General features: G+C 35.6%; 1 protein-coding gene across 1 annotated transcript in view; it reads left to right on the top strand.

Moving 5' to 3' along the window:
- The first annotated feature begins 2,751 nt into the window (after positions 1–2,751).
- rpn2 (ribophorin II) overlaps positions 2,752–24,639 on the top strand; it is a 31,050-nt gene continuing 9,162 nt past the window's right edge. The window contains exons 1-13 of the mRNA XM_073825986.1: positions 2,752–2,856; positions 4,167–4,354; positions 4,458–4,553; positions 6,610–6,785; positions 6,894–6,969; positions 8,995–9,129; positions 9,239–9,415; positions 9,511–9,629; positions 11,622–11,727; positions 12,218–12,309; positions 12,399–12,513; positions 12,712–12,906; positions 13,042–13,128. Coding sequence (XP_073682087.1) covers positions 2,844–2,856; positions 4,167–4,354; positions 4,458–4,553; positions 6,610–6,785; positions 6,894–6,969; positions 8,995–9,129; positions 9,239–9,415; positions 9,511–9,629; positions 11,622–11,727; positions 12,218–12,309; positions 12,399–12,513; positions 12,712–12,906; positions 13,042–13,128 — 1,575 coding nt within the window. The 5' untranslated portion in view covers positions 2,752–2,843. The remainder of the gene's footprint in view (positions 2,857–4,166; positions 4,355–4,457; positions 4,554–6,609; positions 6,786–6,893; positions 6,970–8,994; positions 9,130–9,238; positions 9,416–9,510; positions 9,630–11,621; positions 11,728–12,217; positions 12,310–12,398; positions 12,514–12,711; positions 12,907–13,041; positions 13,129–24,639) is intronic.

Below are 24,639 nucleotides of genomic sequence, written 5' to 3'. Positions count from 1 at the left end.
CATTAACCGATGTTATGTGACTGAAACTTAACTTTTTTTTTTTTCCAAGAGCAATAAGATTTTGGATTTTTGTGGGTTTTTGGCTATATTTAATTGAAAGTGACCTGTAAATGTGGAAAAAAAACTTTTCTATTGCTGTTTTGAAAAATATTCCTTTTCCGAATTGCCTGAAAAACCACTTCATGCGATCGTAAAAACTTTTGCGATAAATGGGTGTTTTTGCGCAATTGACGCAATTTTTCCATTAGGCTTATTTTCAATTCACAATTTAAAGGGGTAATAGAAACTCAGCTACTGCTGCTGTAATCTAATGTTTATACTTCTGCTTTTTTTTTTTTTTTTTTTTTATATCACATGAAGCCCAGTTAGACACAAAATGTGCCAGACAGCAACTTTACATTCACAGCAAAAGTAGAGCAGCTTAACCTCAGGGAACTGAACTGCTGAAGTGTTACTTTAGGACAATGGCAAATGGGATAAGAATGTTAAACTAAAGTGCCCTCCACTAATATTGTCACCCTTGGTAAATATGAGCAGAGGTGGCTGTGAAAAATAAAATTTGAACCTTTTATTGAAGTAAAACGATGGAAATTGGGGGGAAATCTCATTATGAAATGTTTTTCTCTAGTTCAGGTTGGCCACAAATATTAGCACCCCTAGAAGTAAAATGTCTATGAAGTATATTCCTGTTAATATTACTTTTTTTTTTTTAGCACACCAGGGTGGCTACTAGTATAAAACTGTCCAGTCATGACTTTCTGTTCCACAGGATTATAAACATGAAGAACACAAAGGCCAGATTCTCTTAATCATCCATCACAAGAAGTAAAACCGAAGAATGTTCTGATTGTTGAGCTTCACAAAATAGAAAGTGGCTGTAAGAAAAGAGCTAAAGCATTGAAAATCCCCATTCCCACCATCAGGCCAATAATTAAAAAGTTCCAATCAAATAAACTTGTTATCATCCTAATACACAGTGAGGAGGAGAGTTTGAGTGGCCAAAGACTCTCCAAGGATCACAGTTGGAGAATTGCAGAGAATTGTAGAGTCTTTGGGTCAGAAAGCCTAAAATAAAATTACCAAACATGTGCTATATTGCCACATGTTGTTCCAGAGGGTTTCAAGAAAAATCTTCTTCACTCACCTAAATACAAACTCCAGCATATTCACTTGTCAGACATGATTGGAACTTCACTGGCTTCTATGGTCAGATAAAACAAAAAAATGAGCTTTTTGCCAACAAACCCACCAGATTGTTTGGTGCAAACAGGGATAAAATGTACCCCATGCCCACCGATAAAAAAAATGTTGTGGACCTATTTTTGGCTTCATGGATTCTGTCAAATACCAATGAAAAAAAATCTAAACCTGACTGTCTCTGTTAGAAGTCATATATGGGCTGTGGTTGGATCTTCCAGCACGACAATGATCCAAAATCAACAAAAATGTGCCACTGAGCACAGAATGAAGTTCCCAACCTGAACCCTGTAGAAGATGAAGAGAAGAAGCACCGACAGAAGATGGGAATCTGAAGGATCTAGAGAGATTCGGTATGAAGGACTGGTCTCTGATCTCTGGTCAGGTGTTCTCCAAACTCATTACACATTGTTAGAGAAAACTCTGTTATTTTGGAAAAAAGGACATTGAAATAATTGGGTGCCAATAATTGAGGCCAACCATTTATTTCATAATGAGATTTCCATGAGGTTTCCATCGTTTTACTTTAATGATAGGTAAAAATTTTGTACATTTTTTGAATGAAAGATCTAAAGGATAAACAATGCAGATTTTTTTTTTCAGAGCCACCTTTGCTCATATTTACCAAGGGTGCCAATATTAGTGGAGGGCACTGTTCTACATATAACTTCAAAGAGTTAAGTACTGGCCTTTTACTAACATTTTTATAAACAAACAGGACTGCATAAGGTCAATATCAGTTTTCATAGTGAAGAATGATCCGATTGTGAAAATCAGCAGAAAGATCAGCACAAATATAACTTAAGTATTAAAAGTAATTGTGCATTTCGTTCACATTCGAAAATGTCACAATGGCAGCATTTTAACAATAGTTTAACATAAGGTAATTACAGTATGCAAGTAAAATAAACAGTGCCAACATGTAAATACACGTTTATTTTTCATGTTCATTAATTTTAATCAAATTTACTGTGAAAAAAATGTTTATTTGTTTATTTGAAAGAAATGATACATTTTTTTATTATTATATGTTCACCCATGGGGAGGACGTAATAATAAGAAGAGTTGGTAAACGAAATAAAAGATTAAAATTCGCACTGATTATTATTATTATCTGTCCGGTAATGAAATGAGATTGGCTAAATCTGATTGGCTGAAATGAGCGCTAGGACTAGAAACAGCCAATCACAAGCAGACACAAAGCACAACACACACCTTCCGTCTTTTAGCGAGCGAGAGCATTTTTTATTTCTTACACAAACAGTACAATCGTGATCATTTCTGAACAGTTTTAATTTTATCGTACACTATTATAAAAAGTAGTTTTGAAATCCATGTTTTGCAATTTCTCTCATGTTTCATTCATTTTTACATGAGTTGGCTCATACCACATGTGACCGTAGGGGTGTGTGTCCCTCAATGTAATGTCTATTTCATACATTTGACATATTTGCGATTGCTTTATTTATCAGATACATGTTTTATAGTTCATATATAACATATATCATTGGGGTATTCATTGGTTTTATGTCTGATGTCTGTTATCAGATCATATGAACGCGTATGTCACCCTATATTGGTGAAATAAGTTTCATCCGCACGACCCGGAAGTTCTCTGAGCTTTTGGTGACGGTGCATACGGCGACATGGCTCATCTTTGTAAGTATATTTCTGCATGTTTTATGCTATTGTTTAAGATTTATTTCATTAAAATCACAGTAAGAGTAAACAGTGATGCGTTTCTAACCTGTTAAAGCTGATTTTGTAAATGCAGTTTGTCACCTTTTGCCTAAACAGTTGTTTTGCAGGCACCTTTCAGTAGCCTGTCAATCAGTAACGTTACTATCATTTATTCTGATATTAATAACTTTGCTATTAGATTTGATGTATCAAGTGTCAGGAGAACGTTTTGTGGTGCAGTTTATAGTTTTGTTATTTCGTAATATTATTAGCAGTATGTTATAGCTTCTGTATTTGATAGCATTTGCAGCAAACATGTAAATTATAATATTTACATCTTACTTTTTTAAAGAAAGGGCTTAATAAGGACACTTATTTCAATGTTTCGGTGTGAATTTAGACTCGGAAAGTCTCTAGTGAATATTATTTTTTTTTTAAGTTTTATATAAAGTTAATATTTAATCATCTAGAAATTGCTCTTTGTAAGTGCAGTGTCTGTAAAATGAATAAAAGAAGAAAAAAAGTTGTGTTTTCAGACATCCAGTTTTCATTGTTTCAACCCTTGAAATGCATATTCTGCTTTTCTTAGGTGTCAAACGCTTCTCTTGTGTGTAATTGCCTTAAAGGAGTAGTTCACTTTCAGAACAAATATTTACAGACAATGTACTCTCCCCCTTGTCGTCGAAGATGTTCATGTCTTTCTTTCTGCAGTTGTATAGAAATGATGTTTTTTGAGGAAAACATTTCAGGATTTCTCTCCATATAATGGACTTCTATGGTGCCCTAAGTTTGAACTTCTGAAATGCAGCTTCAAAGGCCTCTAAACAACTCCAGCCGAGGAAAGAAGGGTGTTATCTAGCAAAACAATAAAAAAAAAAATACAATTTGTTTACTTTTTAAACTCAAATAGTCATCTTGTCTAGCTGGGTGTACTCTGTGTAGAGATTAAAAAGTCTATAAATCATAATTGTTTTTAGAAAATAACCGATAGTTTTGCTAGATAAGACCCTTCTTCATTGGCTGGGATCGTTAAGAGCTCTTTGAAGCTGCATTTAAACTGCATTTTGGAAGTTCAAACTCAGGGGCACCATAGATGTCCATTATATGGAGAGAAATCCTGAAATGTTTTCCTCAAAAACATAATTTCTTTACGACTGAAGAACGAAAGACATGAACATCTTGGATGACAAGGGGGTTAGTAAATTTTTGTTCTGAAAGTGAGCTACTCCTTTAAGATATTTGCGTGTCATCATATGAACTGTGTTCTTTGTGGATGTTTTCGATTCCAGGTTTGTTTAGCCTGTTGGCTCTGTCCCTGGTTCTTGAGACCCAGGCCCTGACCCCATCCCATCATCTTACCACCACTGATGTGGCCAGACTTCAGGCTGTTTTGAGCCAACCCTTCACTGACCTCAAGTCTGCTTATTACTCTGTTGTCGGACTTAGCAAATTGGAAATCTTTGTTGCGGATGCAGATGTAAGAAAAACATTTCATATTACCGAAAGACTTCAGTTTTTAAAAATTAATATTAGTGAGTCATCATCACTGTGTCTTATTTTGTCTTATTTGTCTACCTCAGGAGACATGCAAGTTTATCAAGTCAAACCTGGATCCCTCCAGCGTGGAGTCACTGTTTTATGCAGCAGAAGCCAGCCAGGCTCTGTCTGGATGTGAGGTAAAATACAGCTTCTTTCTCATTTTTGTCTTGATCACTGGTTGCATCTTAATCAGATCCTTAGTTCAGTAGTCAGGTCACTGACCTGGAGTCAGCCAATTTAAAGGAGAAGTTCACTTCTAGAACAAAAATTTACAGATAATGTACTCACCCCCTTGTCATCCAAGATGTTCATGTCTTTCCTTCTTCAGTCGTAAAGAAATTATATTTTTTGAGGAAAACATTTCAGGATTTCTCTCCATATAATGGATATGCATGACGTGGCCAAGTTTGAACTTCTAAAATGCAGTTTAAACGCAGCTTTAAAGTAGGGCTGGGCGATTAATCGAAAAGTAATCGAAATCGACATTCAGAACCTATAATCGATCAAATTTTTCCAGGTCAATTATTTCAATTACTTTCCCTTTAAAAACACTACTGCGTGTGGAGTCACGTAAGAGTAATTTTATTTAGAAGAGATACTGCTTGTTTTCTACTTTTAATATTTATTATTATTTTATAAATAATTTAATTGCAAGTTATTTATTTTCACTAATTTAAGAAAAATGTGACTTTTCGTTTTAAGCAATGTGTGCTTTAATTTCAGTTGTTCAACACTATGTTCAATAAATAATCATAGATAGTAGTTAATGTGTGCACCCTTCATTCAAAAATCTCTCACTTGTAATATATGAGCATATTTACTGTACAAAACTTGTCAGTGAACTATGAGGGCAAAAAAAAAAATTATTTAAATATAATTTTATAAATGAATAAAATATTTATTCATTAATCGTAATCGGGTTAAAATGTTCAATTAATCGAGATTTTGATTTTAGGCCAAATCGCCCAGCCCTACTTTAAAGGGCTCTAAATGATCCCAGCCAAGGAAAAAGGGGCTTATCTAGCGAAACGATTGGTTATTTTCGAAACAAATTCACAAATTATATACTTTTTTAACCTCAAATGATTGTCTTGTCTCATCTCTGCGATGAAACCTACCTGATTTGCAGGTAGGTTCAAAGTTTTAGAGCCCTTTGAATTTTGGAAGTACAAATTTGGGGACCATATCTATCCATTATATGAAGAGAAATCCTGAAATGTTTTCCTCAAAAAACATAATTCCTTTACGACTAACATTCCAAAAGAAAAGTTTATTACCAACTAAAATCAAAAAAACATCTGGAATATCTTTAATACTTATAGTGTATAGGCACACAAACTTTGGAAAAGTATTTATGGCACTGGTTTGTTCAATGCAGTTGTCTTGACAGAAAGAAACTAGATGCATCTCCAGTTTTAGCATTATATGTTCTTCAGACATTCCCATTTAAAATAAGTTTTTTTTTTTAAACTGACCCACATTTGGTTTTTGACTATTGGAAATGTGTAAATTTCAACAATTTACTTCTGGAGCCATATTATAGTTTCAATATCTCTGGAACTGAATCTCATAGAACATGCCAAAAGGAAGGTTTTAGGTATCTAAAAGGGCATTAAAATGTCTTTAATACTCCTTGAGTTACAGGCATGCAAACTTTGGAGAAAAACTTGAAAAGTGCCAGTTTCCTCGTTTTTGAATGGTCACCATTGGCACATAATGCAACAAAGATTGCTAAAGTCAACAGATTTTACTAGTATAACTACCAATCTCTCTGCAAAAAATAAGATAATGACGCTGCCATCTTTCTGAAGTAGTTTTTACCCACTGTAACTTGACTCTTAATCTAAGGTAAAAATTGCCATTTTAACCTCCCTCTACAAAATACTGGATTACTCAGTAATTATTCATCCATGACATTTAATATGTTGGCTTCCATCACTATACATGTCTATCTTTCTTCACAATAAATATTAGCAAACTCAAAAAATTGAGCCGGGGACCTCTGGTTGAGTTCACACAGAAAAACCAACAGGAAAATGAAACAGTTGCCCACATCTTAAATGGATGTTGTCTTATCTCCCTGGTTAAGCTGACATTTAGCTGGATGGCTTATAAATCACTTCCATATAATACTTCACATTGCACAGCGTCATTTTTGTAGCAAATTCATAAATTGTTGCTGCATTTTGACAGATTCCTGTGTCAAATGACACACGTGATTTGCTTTTGGCAACTGTCAGTGAGGACTCCACTGCCTCTCAGATCCATCAGTCTGTGAGTGCTCTCAGCTCTTTTGGATTACCTCTGGCCTCACAGGAAGTGGTCAGTGCCCTGAAAGCTCGCATCACCAAAGAGGATAATGTCTTGGCGTAAGTACACTTACATTAAAGTGCCTTTTTTAAACTTGGGACTTGCTTTGTGGTTTCTTTTTATTAGTTTAATGTTAAGATCTAACTGATTTTCTCTTCCTCTGACAGAATCATTTTGGCACTGCAGACTGCATCTCGACTCTCCCAGCAAGCTGAACTTGGAGATATCCTGGAGGAGATTGAGGTAAGAGTTTAGTACATCACTTCAGATTTATTAGCCATTCCTGTGGAGTGTGGACCATTCAGCTGTAAGTCTAGACTATAGACTACAGTTTATGTATGAGTATTTTTGTCGTTTTTTTTCCCGTACTTTAAAGCTCAGAAAAACAGAGCGGGGTGAACAGTTTTAACAAAACACTGAAGATGGGGAAAAATAACACTCATAGTTTAGGACTGGACGATAATTCATTATCAATATATATTGTGATTTGTGATATAAATTCTATTTGTGTCAATAGATTTCAATTACAATACAAATTTTTAAAGGCCATTTTTTTCTCCTACACTGAGCCATAAATCTCCACTTCAGTAGCACTTACACACACCAAACTTTACATTTTTATCCCTGTCTATATTCTAGAGGTTTTTACAGAGGGATTTGTTCATATATAATTTGCTTGATTTTATAGAACATTTTATAAACATAGTTTTTTTCTGAATTATGGAGTGACAAAATGAGATTCCCAAAATCCCCTTTGTAAAAACATTTGGCTCTAATATGTCAAAAAAATTAAACAAGAATTTCATCCAGTGTTTTAATTTTTGTACTAAAAATGTATGCAAATTAGCACATATTTCATTAAATAATGCCTCATTTGCATATTTAAACCTAACATTTAAAAAAAACTTAAATGTTTGTAATTATCAATGTAATCAATCAACTAGGTAAGTAAGGTTATAACTATTAGTTATTTTTTGCATCCTATTTACCTGCAGTGTCTCGCCTTAAAATCATATTACATTCTAACATTAATGTTACAACTTTACAGGTTACAAGTAAAATTCACTAAACTAAAAATAAAAACAGTGTTGTTTTTGACAACCATCTTAGATTTAGTCTTAGTCTTAGTCTTTTGGACTAAAATGGTTATTAGTTTTAGTCAAATTTTGGTCACTTCTATATGTGATAGTTTTAGTCCATTTTTAGTCGACGAAAAATCAAAAAGGTTTTAGTCTAGTTTTAGTCAAAAAAAAAGGGGAAAAAGTAGTCTTTTAACAAATTAATGTAGGTCAGTATGTATTTTGCTGTTGGGTAGTGTCAGTTAAGTTCTGAAAATAGCAGATCTATATTTCAACACAATGTGAGCTTCCGGATCGACTATTTTCACCAATAATTACAATAATGAAGGAATGTTTTAGAACATAAAAGACAAACAAGGATGGAATGCTAAAACGGCTTGCCATACTAGTATAGCAAAGAGTATTTAATGCTAACACGGCTTGCCATAGCGGCAGATATTTTCCGGTTTTAATTGGCATGCACAATAAGCGGAAATGTCATGCGTTTTAAACGTCTGACGGACCACCCACTAACATTTTCGTCTATTCTCGTCTCGTCAACGAAAACTCACACACGTCTCGTCATGTTTTAGTCATCAACGAGCCATTTTTATCTCGTCATCGTCTCGTTATCGTCATGAAAAAAAGTGGCGTCAACGAAATGATTTCGTCATCGTCATCGTTGACCAAAACAACACTGAATAAAAAGAAACGAAAACAAAAGCATATATTAATTGCATTATATGTTTTATTCCCCATTGGAATAGTTATTTCACAGTTGCTGCTATGTGGGTTTAAAATTCTGCACATTTATTGTCCAACTACAAATATTGTAACAAAATGTATAATTTAGTCAGAAATATTATGCTCCATCTATTTGGTGTGTAGCGGAGAATTGCATGCAGAAGACTCATGCACTCCTGACAGAAAAATGGAAATATGTCTATGACCTTGGTGAACTTACCTGTGAAATGTTATGCACTGAGGAAAAAAAAACATAACACATTGTTATAATAATATGCTTCATTATAACAATTATATTTGCAAAATAGAAAAAAAAAATCTTAATGGTCCTTAAATAAGTAACATAAGTAATGTTTTTAACAGTCAACTAAAGACATCTATTTTGCACTGTTTTGTTACATTAACAAGCTTTTCTTAGATTATTGGTATTCTATTGTGATTCAAAACGATTTTTTCTTCATTGTAGGATCTCGCTGCCCGTTTAGATGATCTGGGTGGAGTGTATCTTCAGTTTGAGGAGGGGCTGGAGGCCACAGCACTGTTTGTTTCTGCTGCGTATGCCCTGTCCGATCATGTGGACATGGAGCCCCCTCTGAAAGAGGTTCATAGTTTAACCCACTCAAAATAAATGCATAATTATGTACAACAAATATCTTCTGTATTTGAAGTGCTGTCTCCAAAAAAACGGCTCTTCCACTTATCCATCACAGGATCAGGTAATCCAGCTTGTGAACTCCATCTTCAGTAAGAAGTCATGGGACTCTCTCTCAGAGGCATTCAGTGTGGCTAGTGCGGCTGCAGCACTTTCCATCAATCGCTTCCATGTGCCTGTAATTGTCAGTGCACAGGGCCCTGCTGCCGTATCCCACAGCCAGCCCTTCCTCCGGGTAGGCCTCAATTTTGAGTGTGTTTGCTGGTTTAAATTGTTTTTTTTTTTATAGAGCCCTGAAATAATCTGTAATGTCTGGGTTTGTTACTACAGCTTCAGGTGACGGATGTCCTATGCCAGCCCCTCAGTTCTGCAAGTGTGCTGGTGGAGTCGGCCAATGCTGTGTCCTCAAAATCTGCCATCCTAAGCAAGGCGCCATTCACCCTCAGAGAGTATGTGCATTGCACTTTAAAATAATAATGAATAATAACTTAATTTTTAACTACAGAAAAAACTAACATGATACTGAACATTAAAAATTAGCTAGTTCACCCATAAGTGAAAATTCTGGCATCTTTTCAAACCTGCAGGACTTTTATTCATCTTCAATTTATTTAGTTTTTTTAATCCTCTCTTAATTTTTGATCATCCATTGAATGCACAGTTTTCAAGTTTTAAAAAGTACATAAAAGCCAAAGGGCTTAGTCTAAACCAGGATTAGGCCATAGTTCAATTAGCACATTTAAGTGATTTTTTATAAACGTGCTTAGAAAAAAACACTACTTTTGTGCATTTTAAGAAAAAATAAAGGCACTGATATAATTTAAGACCAGTCAGTGGAGGTTTTTTTTTTTTCAGTTAAAACAGCTCAGACTTACAATTTAGTCTAGAACTAGGCTTAAGCCTCGTCTGAAACTGGGGGAAAATGAATAAAGTGTCTAATCTAATTCTAATTCTTCAGAATCAAATTTTTCACAACAATTTTAGATGATGAACAGATTTAATTTAGGCTTTTATTCATATATAAATATTAATCAGCACACATACATAGAACACATTGAATTGAATGTATGCTTGACCAGCAAGAACCAAATAGTTTTTTTTTTTGCATGTCAATCATGTAATTTTAGGCTTTGAGTTTATCTATAATACCTTTAAATTAGAGGTGTGCGATATGGCGATTTTTGATCGTGGATGATTAAAATTTTTCCACGATCTGCTTTTGAAGTATAGTGCCTTCGTCTCTATATACTGTACAACACCACACACATACATTCACTCACAGGACACTGCACTTATTCACAATCACAAAAGTACATTATTTACATGTGCTTTAAAGCCTAAATAACGTTATTTCATCCGTAAAAGCCTGCCAAACAGCGCCTGGTTACTGGGCTAAGTTATCTTTCGTGTCTGATACGCTAATACTGTCTAAAACACACAAGAATCACATATGAACAGTTGGTTATGTCTAAAGTGAAAGTAAACATTTGAGAGAAAAACGGATGCACGTCTGTAGACATTAGATGCATGCAGCTCTTAAAGCGACAGAAGTAAACATGCTGCTGATTGTTATTAAAGGGACAGTACACCCAAAAATGTACTCGTTCACATGTTGTCCCAAACCTCTATTTTTTTTTATTTATTTATTTATTTTTTTCTTGTGCTGAACACAAAAGGAAGATATTTTAAAGAATGTTGATAACAGTAGCTGGTCCCCACTGATTTTGGTAGTGGGAAAAAATAAATAAAATACTATGAAAGTAACTCAGGACCAGCAACTGTTTGGTTACCTGCATTCTTTAAAATAAGTTGTATGTTCAACATGTTTTCTGCTTAAAAAAACTAGAGTGAGTAAATGATGACAGAATTGTAATTTTTAGGTGATTGTAGGCTAATAAAACAAAACACAGAAAAATCACTCACTGCTCTTGACTGAAGAACTTTAATACAGTTGCTTTAATAAGAGTCAACGTATAATGTATATAGTGTTTTAATTATTATTTATTCACCTACTGTACCTTATAATTAAAGCACTGTTTGTTTTATTTGTATATTATGTGTATTTGTAATATGTAGCCTATCTTTGTTCTTATTTTTTAATAATTTTAACAGATTTTTATTTTCGCCTACTTTGGCCTAAACATCTACCATTCTTTTCATTTTGTATTTTGCTACCGTGTAAGGCTTTAGTTTTAAAGTAGGGAAATTAGTTTGGCTGTACTGCTCAGACAACTTGCGAAATAGCAAAAAATGACATGATGGTTCTGAAAAAAATTGTGATATGAACTTTTTGCCAAATCACCCACCCCTACTTTAAATATAAATATGTACTGTGCACAAAGCTTGAATGTGTTATTTACTCTTTAAACTCTGGATAAGTAACGCAATAGGCCTGACAACAATGATCATTTAATTTGGAAATCTTTGTGTTTGTTTCACAGTGGGATTTATGAGCTGAATTTCATGTCCAGCCAACCAGCGAGTGGCTACTATCAGTTCTCTGTTGCCGTCGCTGGTGACAGCCGATTTGTTGCCAACCATGTTGAGGTACTTAACTGAATCTTTGAAATGTGCTAGGAACATAAAAAGTTTAGTTGTTTGTATCTGTTTATCTTATGGTGCCGTGCCTTGTCGTTACCTCATTGAGTTGACCTCAGCGTTTAACTCCTAATTGTTGCAATGAACTGTGATTCATTTCCTCATTCACTCAACGTTCATGTTTAATTGGTCTAGAGAGCATCCATTCACATTGTAGCTATGTAAAGAATAATTGCCCTGACTGTTCAGTGTACAATTATAAGGTCAAGAGCAGGTCACATTTGCTGAGGAGGGTTTCTGAATTCAGTGGGCTATTTCACTGAACATCGTAAAAAAAAAAGGAAAGAAAAAAGGCAATTATAGTAATTGCTGTAGTTTTTTCTTTCTTTCTTTCTTCCTGCATGTTCACATTTACGAATGTCCATTTTGATGAAACTTTTTTATTGCAATCTGTCATTTCGAAGCCTTAGATTGAAACTTGTTTGATTTTCTTTCTCAGCTTAAAGTAAAGGTCTCTACCCGAGTTGCCATCAACAACATGGATTTGTCTGTTGTGGACAAGGACCAGAGCATTGGCCCCAAAACCACCAGGTAAGATTAGCTTTTATCAAGCTCTACTTGATTAATTTTCGTTTTATTACAAAATTGATTCAACATACATAACAATCTCTGTGTTTCAGGGTGGAATATCCAACTAAAGGCAAAGCGTCTTTTATGGCAGACAGCCATCAAAACTTTGCCATGACGTTCCAGTTAGTTGATGAGACCACAGGAGTGGAACTCACCCCTCACCAGGTGATTATCCCATCCGAAATGGTTTTCTTTTATGCATAAGGCCTTTTTGTGAGGTTTCAATCACTAAAACCCTCAGATGAATAAGTGTGTTTGATTTAAACCCATGTCATTTCACTCCAAACAAGCAGAGTTGGCAACCCTGGTTAAATGCACTGTTCAAAAACGTTTGAATGAACTGATTCAAGTCATTGCTTTCAGACCTTTGTGAGGTTACACAACCAGAAGACAGGTCAGGAGGTTGTGTTTGTGGCTGAACCCGACAGTAAGAATTTGTATAAGTTTGAGTTGGACACCGCTGAGAGGAAGACAGAGTTTGACTCCATGTCTGGCACCTATGCTCTTTACCTGATGGTGGGAGATGCTACGCTGGAGAACCCCATTTTGTGGAACGTGGTAAGGGAGTTATTTACATTAGAGAACTCTTGAAGAGCTGAGTTGTGTTTTGTCTTTTTCTGGCATGTTTGAAATTGTTGAATTGTCATTGTATTTAGTTGGATTTAGTCTTATTTAAACTTTATTTCTTCAAAGGCTGACGTTGTGCTGAAGTTCTTAGATGAAGAGGCACCTTTAACAATTCAGTCTAAAACTTTGTATGCACCCAAACCGGAAATCCAGGTAAGCACTCCTTTGGTACTCATAAACAACAGGATATTCTGAGAAAACATGACAAATTTCTGTACAGTAGATGTATTCTATTTGCATTTATTGTCACTTTATTAGGGCCCGAGCCCAAAAGGGCGAAGGCCCTATTGTTCTTCTAAGGATTCTTATTTGTTTTTTTTTTTTTTTTTTTTTTTTTTTTTTTTTTTTTTCAACCGTTGGGGCACTTTTGGGGGCCTTAACATACTCAAAAACTCTTGAAAATTTGCACACACGTCGGAATCTGCCGTCGTCCGGACGCCACAGAGGCTGGGACCCGGGCGTGGTTCAGGGCCTCTACAGCGCCCCCTGGAACACAGTTTGAAAACTTGATGTACTGCGCACACATACTTGCGCGTATTGATATGAAACTCGGTACACATATAGAACTCATCGAGCTGAACAACTTTTGTACTCTATGTCATGGGCTCCACGCAACAGGAAGTGAGATATTTAGGGCTGTTTAAAAAGCGCATGCTCTGGAATTTAACGTACTCCTCCCAGGAATTCCATGGGATTGTCACCAAACTCGGTCAGCATGATCTCAAGACATTGGGGACGCTAAATTGCGAGGAGATTTTTGATATCTCGAACGGTTTGGCCGTGGCAAGGCGACAAAGTTATGGCGAGAAATGAGAAACAGGAAGTGTCTAATAACTGTTGCACACATTGCCTGATTCTGATGGAACTTCACCAGTTTGTTCCTTGTATGATGCCGATTCCATAAATGTGACTATTATGAGTCAAAGTTATAGCGCCACCAACTGGCAGCAGGAAACGTGTCATTTTCAAAATGCTTTGAAATCAGCCTCTTAATTTTACTCGATTTTCTTTAAACTTCATCAAAATCATGTCAAAACACGGCCGATAAAGAATATGTAAAGGGGTCGATGATAAATCACATGCTGTTGCCATGGCAACGTGTCAAACTTTAAAATTACATTCCTGTCTTTTCGAGGCAGATAACATGCTTAGAATTTCATGAAACTCAACACACACATCAATATTAATGATAGTTAGACACTGGCAAAAGGTCATAAAGGGGCGTGGAGTAGGCACTCTATAGCGCCATCTTTTGACAAAAGTTGGGGGGTTAGTTTTTCCTACAGTCACCAAACTCTGTACATATATTGTTCTCATCAATCTGGACAACTTTCTAAATCAAACTCATTAGCTAAGACCAACAGAAAGCCGGCTATTTTGATTTGAAGGTGGATTTTTTGAAAAATCAGGTAGTAAACAAATTCACACTACTCCTAAGAACAACCAGCTGTTCACACCAAACTTTTTTAACATGAAGAGAAGATTCTGAAGATGTTAAATTGCGAGCGGATTTTGGATATCTCGAACGGTGTTGACGTGGTGATTTTTTAAAGATATAGTAAAAAACATAACGCTAATTTTTTATATCTTTAAAGTGCAGCATCCAAACTCTTTAAAACTTTTTTCACACAGAGATCTAATCATTCTGAGCAAGTGCTGGAAATATAAATTTTATACAAGCTTCAATGAATTAAAGAAAATTAAAAAAATAACTCAGAAACCTGCTGTCACTCTGGTGAATGTCTCTTAAGTATGTGTGTGCGTTCAGTCAGGCACAGAGAAGCTCATTATTGCAGGGGGGAGGGGTGAGAGGCAGAGAGGGTGACAGAGTAGAGAGCCATCCTACAGACCATCTTTGAACAAAAAATGCACATATGTATTTTAATTACATAAATATGTCTGATCTTTGAGAGTCTGATATTTTGAGAAAATATAAAGGGTCACTTAGTCTTTCATTGTTCGTATTTTGCAGTTGTTGTTTATTTATTTTTTACTTAACTGTACCATGAACTTGTCCTATTCAGTCACATAGCAAAAGATTTAAAAAAAATACAACTTTTTAGCATGATCAATTTATCTTCATTGATAGACAATATTTACATAGTGTTATTTATTGAATATAAAATAATAATAATAAAAAATTATGACAAACTTTGACAACAAAACAAAAGTTACTGTTATCTCTTCAAAACATCTGAAAACCATAATTTTAAGATCAGTTATAAATATATATATATATATTACCCCGTTAAAATACTAAACTTGATTTTTAAAGATATTTTGAAAGAATGAAGAGTTTATAGAGCACTTTATTGTGTATTGCTGTACACCCACATGAACTGTGTTCATGTTCATGTTAATTCACAGTACATAAACTTTATATGAATACTTTTTTTTAGCTTAATATTAATTAACATTGATAAATGCTATTTATTTATTGGTCATGTTAACTAATATAGTTAATTTTAACAAATGAAACTGGATGGCAACATTTTATATTTTGTGTGTATGTGTCTGTGTGTTGATTTTAAAATGTAACCCTTTCAATTCTGTAAACTTAAAATCCAAACTAGCAGAGGATTACTGTGAATGCATGTGCCAACTGGGCACCGTCTTCCTTATTGATTCTTAGTTATGTAGCACTTAAGAGTGATGTCTTATAACAGGAGTCACCAGCAAAGCAATATCCACACAAAAATTGTACAGATAGGTAACAATGACATTTAAGCAGAAGTGGTGGATGTAAAGGAAGCAATAATAACATTTTGCTATCATCATGAATCATGTTCTTATCATCATTTGTAGCATACTGGTTCACAGTTGGCATTTATCTGAAGTCCTTGCATTGATTGCATTTAGTTAAATCAACATTATATTTGGTCAGTCTGATCTTGAAGCCTTAGAGATGTTAAATTGTGAAGATCTTGAGTTTTCATTAAAGGGCATGTCCGTGGTGGCCTGACAAAGTTTGATGTTTCTGCATAGACATAGAAGTGGTTATAACTTAGCCTGAAAATGTCTGATCTGCCACAAAATTCACAGGTTTGGTAAGAGTCCTGGCCTGAAGACACCTAAAGACCAATTTTCAGATATTATCATAGCGCCACCTGTTGGCAGCAGGATATCTCATATATTTCACTAACTCAAACATGCCAAGGTCAATCTGCACCAAACTTCATATGTTTGATAATAGTGGTGGCCTGAACACATCTACATGCCAATAATCAGTTATAGGCATTGTGCCACCAGCTGGCAGCGGCAAGTTTGGCACATTTAAGTGACTTTGACATATTTCTCCTACATTTACTGTATTAAAAGCATACTGCCCACCGTTTGCTGTTTTCCTGAAGCCACCGGTCGGCGGTGAGCCCGGGTGCGAGGGCCCGTTCATCGCTGCTCGCAGCTTTAATTATTATTAGGGCCCGAGCCCAAAAGGGCGAAGGCCCTATTGTTCTTCTAAGGATTCTTATTAGGGCCCGAGCCCAAAAGGGCGAAGGCCCTATTGTTTTTCTAAGGATTATTATTATTATTATTATTATTATTATTATTATTTCATCAATGTTTTGGGTCATTTCGGGGCCCTTAACATACACGAAAACTCTTGAAACTTTGCACACACATTGGAACCTGCGGCCATCAGGGCCGGACAAACTTTGACATGGGGGGGTCACCTGGGGGGGGCGTGGCATCGCGTTAAAAATTGCGACTTTTGAGGGACTCTGGAGTACACACCGGATGACCTACAGTTATCAAAATTCATACACATATAGACCTCATCGGGCTGAACAACTTTCATGCTCAAAGTCAGTGTTTCGCCTAACAGGAAGTCAGCTATTCAGGGATGTCTAAAAAGCGCATGCAATGGAATTTGAAATACTCCTCCTAGACCTTTCCACCGATGGCCACCAAACTCGGTCAACATGATCTCAAGACATTGGAGACACAAAATTGCCAGGGGATTTTTGATATCTAGAACGGTTTGGCCGTGGCGGGGCGACAAAGTTATGGCGAGAAATGAGAAACAGGAAGTGTCTAATAACTTTAACGCACTTTGTCTGATTTTGACCAAACTTCAGCAGTTTGTTCATCGTCTGATGCCAATCACAGAGATGTGACTATTATGAGTAAAAGTTATAGCGCCACCAACTGGCAGCAGAAAGCGCAACGTTTTCTAAATGCTTTTAAATCAGCCTCTTAATTTTACTCAATTTGCTTGAAACTTCATCCCAATAATGTAGAAACACGGCCGATGAGAATCTGTGAAGGGCATTATCGATAACTTTTATCATGTTGCCATGGCAACGTGTCAAACTTTAACTTTAGTTTTTTGTGTTTTCGAGCCACTTAAAATACTTGGAATTTCATGAAACTCAACACACACATCTGTATTAATGATATTTAGACACTGATAAAAGCCCATAAATGGGCGTGGAGGAGGCACTCTATAGCGCCACCTTTTGACAAAAGTTGGGGGTTTAGTTTTGCCTACAGTCACCAAACTCGGTACATATATTGGTCTCATCAAGCCGGACAACTTTCTAATTAACACTCATTAGCTATAATAAACAGGAAGTTGGCTATTTTTATTTGAATGTGGATTTTTGGAAAAATCAGGCTGTGAATAAAATCATACTGAACAAAGCAGAAACAAGAAGTTCACACCAAACTTTGTCAACATGATAAGAATATACTCAAAATGCTAAATTGTGAGCGGATTTTGGATATCTTGAACGGTGTTGATGTGGTGATTTTTTAAAAGTCACAGTAAAAAAAGTTGCATTAATTTTTCTATATCTTTAAAGTGCCTAATACCAACTCTTCAAAACTTTGTATGTATGAAGAACAAATCATTCTTAGAAAATACGCTTGGTATCAAAATTGTATCATGCTCAGAGGCCCCAAAAACATTAAAAGTATCCAGAAGTGGGAGAGGGAGAAATGAAGACTGTAATACAAGGGATGAACACCAGAGGTCCTCGTATGATAAGGAATATTTTTAACTCTAATCCTATTCTGTTCATTCTCAATGTGCAACAAAGAAACGAATGCATAGATTTATTTGGAGTTGTTATGTACTGTAGTGTCAGAATACTTTTACATAATTTTAAAATAAACACTAAAAAGCATAAAAAAAAATAGTTATTTTTTTAATGAAAAATTATGAAATGTTTTGTTTGTCTCTCACTGATTTGGTAACACTTTCTATGAAGCCCCTATTATAAGGGTATTTCTAAGGCATTATAATGAACGCATAATGCATTATAAAAAAATGTATAATATATTATATCATCCAATGAATATTCATAACAACAATTATCATACATTATAATACTTAAATATTAGAGGTTATAACTTTTAAGATTATGATTATTTATAACACACAGTAGACACCATTTTAAACCTACTTCATTTGTAATGGACTATATCATATTAGATTTATTTTTTACATTATATTCTATTCTATTGACTATAAGCAACTAACTCTCACCAACTAACACTCCTTACAGTGTAGACTTAGTTTAATGTTAGGCTAAGTAGAAGGTTCATGTTCTTGCAAAGTTACTTATAATCAGTTTGTCTTTTGGGGAACTGTCTAAATACAGTGTTAGCATATATTTACCACAACAAATAATAATTACTGCTAGCTGACATGCAGTTGCAGAGTTACTTATAAAAAGCTGTCTAACGGGTACCATCAAAATAATTAAACTGATCATATTATACATTCATCTGATCTGATACCTGATCTTATGGCTATTTGAGAATTATTATTATTATTATTACTTATAAGTGATCTTTGTATGCTTTAAGTAAAGTGACATCAGTAAGATGGCAAAATATGAGACTTATACATTATAACTATGAGGAGGTAATCATACTCATAAAAGCTATAATAAAAAAAGTAAAAATTATAATACATTAAAACTGTTCTTATGAATGCTCATGAGATGATACAACATATTATAAGGTTTTTTATAATTTATTATGCATTCATTATAATGCCTTAAAGGTTGTATCAGCGATTTCTAGCCTGAAACATAAAGTGTCAAATTCAGCTGACCTTTCATCACGATCCGCTCGCTGCCTGCCCCATAAATTTGTCTGTGAAAAAACCGCGTCTCTCTGGTCAGCCTAGGGTCCGAGATATGCCAAAAAAACAAACAGTGTTCCAACCAATCAGCGTCAGGGGTTTGGTGTTGTGGACTTTCGCTCCGCCTCCCTCACATCCCTGCACCAGTAGGAAAGTCCACAACACCAAACCCCTGACGCTGATTGGTTGGAACACTGTTTGTTTATCTGTGGAAAGGTTGGTAGTGCCGATTGTTTTTTTGGCATATCTCGGACCCTAGGCTGACCAGAGAGACGCAGTTTTTTCACAGACAATTTATGGGGCAGGCAGCGAGCGGATCGTGAAGAAAGGTCAGCTGAAATTGACACTTTATGTTTTAGGCTAGAAATCGCTGATACAACCTTTAAGAATACCCTTATAATGTATTATTAATACATGAACCCACAAATATTTTTAACAAATATAAATGTACTAATGTACCTTTTAATAATATATGAATACTTTTTTTAGCTTAATATTAATTAACATTAATAAATGCTATTTAATTATTGTTCATGTTAACTAATATAGTTAATGTTAACAAATTAAACTGGATGGCAAAATTTTAAATATTGTGTGTATGTGTCTGTGTGTTGATTTTAATTAACCCTTTCAATTCCGTAAACTTTAAATCCAAACTGGCAGAGGGTTACTGTGAATGCATGCGCCAACTGGGCACCGTTTTCCTGATGCTATCGGGATGGTGACTGCGCATATGGCGAGGGCCCGGTCATCGCTGCTTGCAGCTTTAATTATTATTATTATTATTATTATTATTTTTTTTTTTCAATGTTTTGGGGGATTTCGGGGGCCTTAACATACACGAAAACTCTTGAAACTTTGCACACACATTGGAACCTGCGGCCATCAGGGCCGGACAGACTTTGACATGGGGGGGTCACCTGGGGGGGGCATGGCACAGCGTTAAAAATTGCGACTTTTGAAGGGCTCTGGAGCGCACAACGGTTGACCTACAGTCACCAAAATTCATACACATATAGACGTCATCGGGCCGAACAAATTTCACACTCATAGTCCATGCTTCGCCAAACAGGAAGTCGGCTATTCAGGGATGTCTAAAAAGTGCATGCAATGGAATTTGAAATACTCCTACTAGGCCTTTCCACCGATGGCCACCAAACTCGGTCAGCATGATCTCAAGACATTGGGGACGCAAAATTGCCAGGGGATTTTTGATATCTCGAACGGTTTGACCGTGACGGGGCGACAAATTTATGGCGAGAAATGAGAAACAGGAAGTGCCTAATAACTTTGACATACTTTGTCTGATTTTGACCAAACTTCAGCAGTTTGTTCACCGTCTGATGCCGATCACAGAGATGTGACTATTATGAGTCAAAGTTATAGCGCCACCAACTGGCAGCAGAAAGCGTGACGTTTTTGAAACGCTTTAAACTCAGCCTCTTAATTTTACTCAATTTGCTTCAAACTTCATCACAATAATGTCAAAACACGACCGATAAGAATCTGTGAAGGGCGTTATCCATAACTTTTATCATGTTGCCATGGCAACGTGTCAAACTTTAACTTTAGTTTTTTGTGTTTTTGAGCCACTTAAAATGCTTAGAATTTCATGAAACTCAACACACACATCTGTATTAATGACAGTTAAACACTGATAAAAGCCCATAAATGGGCGTGGAGCAGGCGCTCCATAGCGCCACCTTTTGACAAAAGTTGGGGGGTTACTTTGTCCTACAGTCACCAAACTCGGTACATATATTGGACTCATCAAGCCGGACAACTTTCTAATTTACACCCATTAGCTACGACCAACAGGAAGTCAGCTATTTTTATTTAAATATGGATTTTTGGAAAAATCAAGCTGTGGAATTTGAAATACTCCTCCTAGACCTTTCCACCGATGGCCACCAAACTCGGTCAACATGATCTCAAGATATTGGGAATGCAAAATTGCCAGGGGATTTTTGCTATCTCGAACGGTTTGGCCGTGGCAGGGCGACAAATTATGGCGAGAAATGAGAAACAGGAAATGTCTAATAATTTTGACACACTTTATCTGATTTTGACCAAACTTAAGCAGTTTGTTCGTCGTATGATACCGATCACAGAGATGTGACTATTATGAGTCAAAGTTATAGCGCCACCAACTGGCAGCAGGAAGTGTGTTGCTTGCAAAACGCTTTTAAATCAACCTCTTAATTTTACTCAATTTGCTTCAAACTTCATCAGAATAATATCAAAACACGGCCGATGAGAATCTGTGAAGGGGTCCTTGATACATCAAATGCTGTTGCCATGGCAACATGTCAAACTTTAACATTTGTTTCCTGTGTTTTTAAATATAGCTGTGAATAAATTCATATCACTCATAGCAGAATCAGACAGTTCACACAAAACTTTGTCAACATGATGCCAAGATACTGAAGATGTTAAATTGTGAACGGCTTTGGGACATCTTGAACGGTGTTGATGTGGTGATTTATGAAAGTAACAATAAAAAAGATGAAGAGTTATTTTCATATATCTTTAAATTGCATTATTCTAACTCATCAAAACTTTTTACATATAAAGAACAAGAAATTCTTAGGAAATACGTGTAGTTTCAAAATGTTATCATGCTCAGAGGCCCCAAAAACATTAAAAGTGTCACATAAATTTGTCAGATTAAAGCTCTAATACCAGGGATGAACACTAGAGGTCCTCATAAGATAAGGAATCGTTTGACCTCTAATGCTATTTAGCTCATTCTCAGTGTATAAGAATGAAAATAATCCATAGAATCAGTTGATATAGACTGTACTGTCAGTGTACTTTTACATAATTATTTTGTATAGGTGCTTAAAGAGCATTAAAATATTTTTTTAATCTTTTAAGGAAAAATTATATGATTTATATACATATATACAATCTCACTGATAGAATAAAAAATATTATAAGTATGACACTATACTGCTCAGTTCACTTAATTAGAATGAGAAACAAATACATCAACTAAGTAAATATGTATTTATTTTTAATATATTTGTTTATAATTATTTCACAGATGCTTATAGATCATTAAAATAATATAAAAAAATGGATGTAGATCATAAAACATGGTAACTATTTAAAATAGGGTCTCTTTTGTTAACATTGGTTAATGAACTAACACACGAACGAACAACGAACAATATATTTGTACTCGATTTTCTTCAAACTTCATCAGAATGATGTAAAAACACGGCCGATGAGAGTCTGTAAAGGCGTCCCTGATGCATCAAATGCTGTTGCCATGGTAAATAAAAAAAAAAATACAAAATACATTCAAATATTTGTTTCCTGTGTTTTTGAGGCAGATAGCGTGCCTAGAATTTCATTTCCCATTTTCAATTTTCAATGATTTATTATATATTTAAAGTGCAGCATCCTAACTCTTTGAAACTTTTTTCATACAAATAACTATTCATTCTGATTAAACAGAGTTCATTTCATAATTATATAAAACTCCACGAATGAAAGAAAATTAAAAAACAAATCTGATCTCACTCTGCTCTGCACTCTATGTGTGTGTTTGTGTGGTAAGTGGCTGAGTGTAAGGAGGTGGGATGGGTGGTAAGAGAAAGAGTCAGAGAGGAGGAGAGACAGTTAGGGTTAGTCCAAAGGGTTATTGTGAATGCATGTGCCAACTGGGCACCGTTTTCCTGATGCTATCGGGATGGCGACTGCCAGACGGCGAGGGCCCGGTCAACGCTGCTTGCAGCTTTAATTTTTTTTTTTTTTTTATTTTTTTTCAACCGTTGGGGCACTTTTGGGGGCCTTAACATACTCAAAAACTCTTGAAAATTTGCACACACGTCGGAATCTGCCGTCGTCCGGACGACACAGAGGCTGGGACCCGGGCGTGGTTCAGGGCCTCTACAGCGCCCCCTGGAACACAGTTTGAAAACTTGATGTACTGCGCACACATACTTGCGCGTATTGATATGAAACTCGGTACACATATAGAACTCATCGAGCTGAACAACTTTTGTACTCTATGTCATGGGCTCCACGCAACAGGAAGTGAGATATTTAGGGCTGTTTAAAAAGCGCATGCTCTGGAATTTAACGTACTCCTCCCAGGAATTCCATGGGATTGTCACCAAACTCGGTCAGCATGATCTCAAGACATTGGGGACGCTAAATTGCGAGGAGATTTTTGATATCTCGAACGGTTTGGCCGTGGCAAGGCGACAAAGTTATGGCGAGAAATGAGAAACAGGAAGTGTCTAATAACTGTTGCACACATTGCCTGATTCTGATGGAACTTCACCAGTTTGTTCCTTGTATGATGCCGATTCCATAAATGGGACTATTATGAGTCAAAGTTATAGCGCCACCAACTGGCAGCAGGAAACGTGTCATTTTCAAAATGCTTTGAAATCAGCCTCTTAATTTTACTCGATTTTCTTTAAACTTCATCAAAATCATGTCAAAACACGGCCGATAAAGAATATGTAAAGGGGTCGATGATAAATCAAATGCTGTTGACATGGCAACGTGTCAAACTTTAAAATTACATTCCTGTCTTTTCGAGGCAGATAACATGCTTAGAATTTCATGAAACTCAACACACACATCAATATTAATTATAGTTAGACACTGGCAAAAGGTCATAAATGGGCGTGGAGGAGGCACTCTATAGCGCCATCTTTTGACAAAAGTTGGGGGGTTAGTTTTTCCTACAGTCACCAAACTCTGTACATATATTGTTCTCATCAATCTGGACAACTTTCTAAATTAAACTCATTAGCTAAGACCAACAGAAAGCCGGCTATTTTGATTTGAAGGTGGATTTTTTGAAAAATCAGGTAGTAAACAAATTCACACTACTCCTAAGAACAACCAGCTGTTCACACCAAACTTTTTTAACATGAAGAGAAGATTCTGAAGATGTTAAATTGCGAGCGGATTTGGGATATCTCGAACGGTGTTGACGTGGTGATTTTTTAAAGATGTAGTAAAAAACATAACCCTAATTTTTTATATCTTTAAAGTGCAGCATCCAAACTCTTTAAAACCTTTTTCACACAGAGATCTAATCATTCTGAGCAAGTGCTGGAAATATAAATTTTATACAAGCTTCAATGAATTAAAGAAAATTAAAAAAATAACTCAGAAACCTGCTGTCACTCTGGTGAATGTCTCTACAGTATGTTTGTGCGTTCAGTCAGGCACAGAGAAGCTCATTATTGCAGGGGGGAGGGGTGAGAGGCAGAGAGGGTGACAGAGTAGAGAGCCATCCTACAGACCATCTTTGAACAAAAAATGCACGTATGTAGTACTACTGTATGTAGTGTAATTACATAAATATGTCTGATCTTTGAGAGTCTGATATTTTGAGAAAATATAAAGGGTCACTAAGTCTTTCATTGTTCGTATTTTGCAGTTGTTGTTTTTTATTTATTTTTTACTTAACTGTACCATGATACTTGTCCTATTCAGTCACATAGCAAAAGATTTTAAAAAATACAACTTTTTAGCATGATCAATTTATCTTCATTGATAGACAATATTTACATAGTGTTATTTATTGAATATAAAATAATAAT

Source organism: Garra rufa, chromosome 20 (assembly GCF_049309525.1).
Source record: "Garra rufa chromosome 20, GarRuf1.0, whole genome shotgun sequence".
Lineage (NCBI taxonomy): Eukaryota > Metazoa > Chordata > Actinopteri > Cypriniformes > Cyprinidae > Garra > Garra rufa.
The sequence above is the reverse complement of the archived record's forward strand: the minus strand, read 5'-3'. Positions and strand labels throughout refer to the sequence as shown.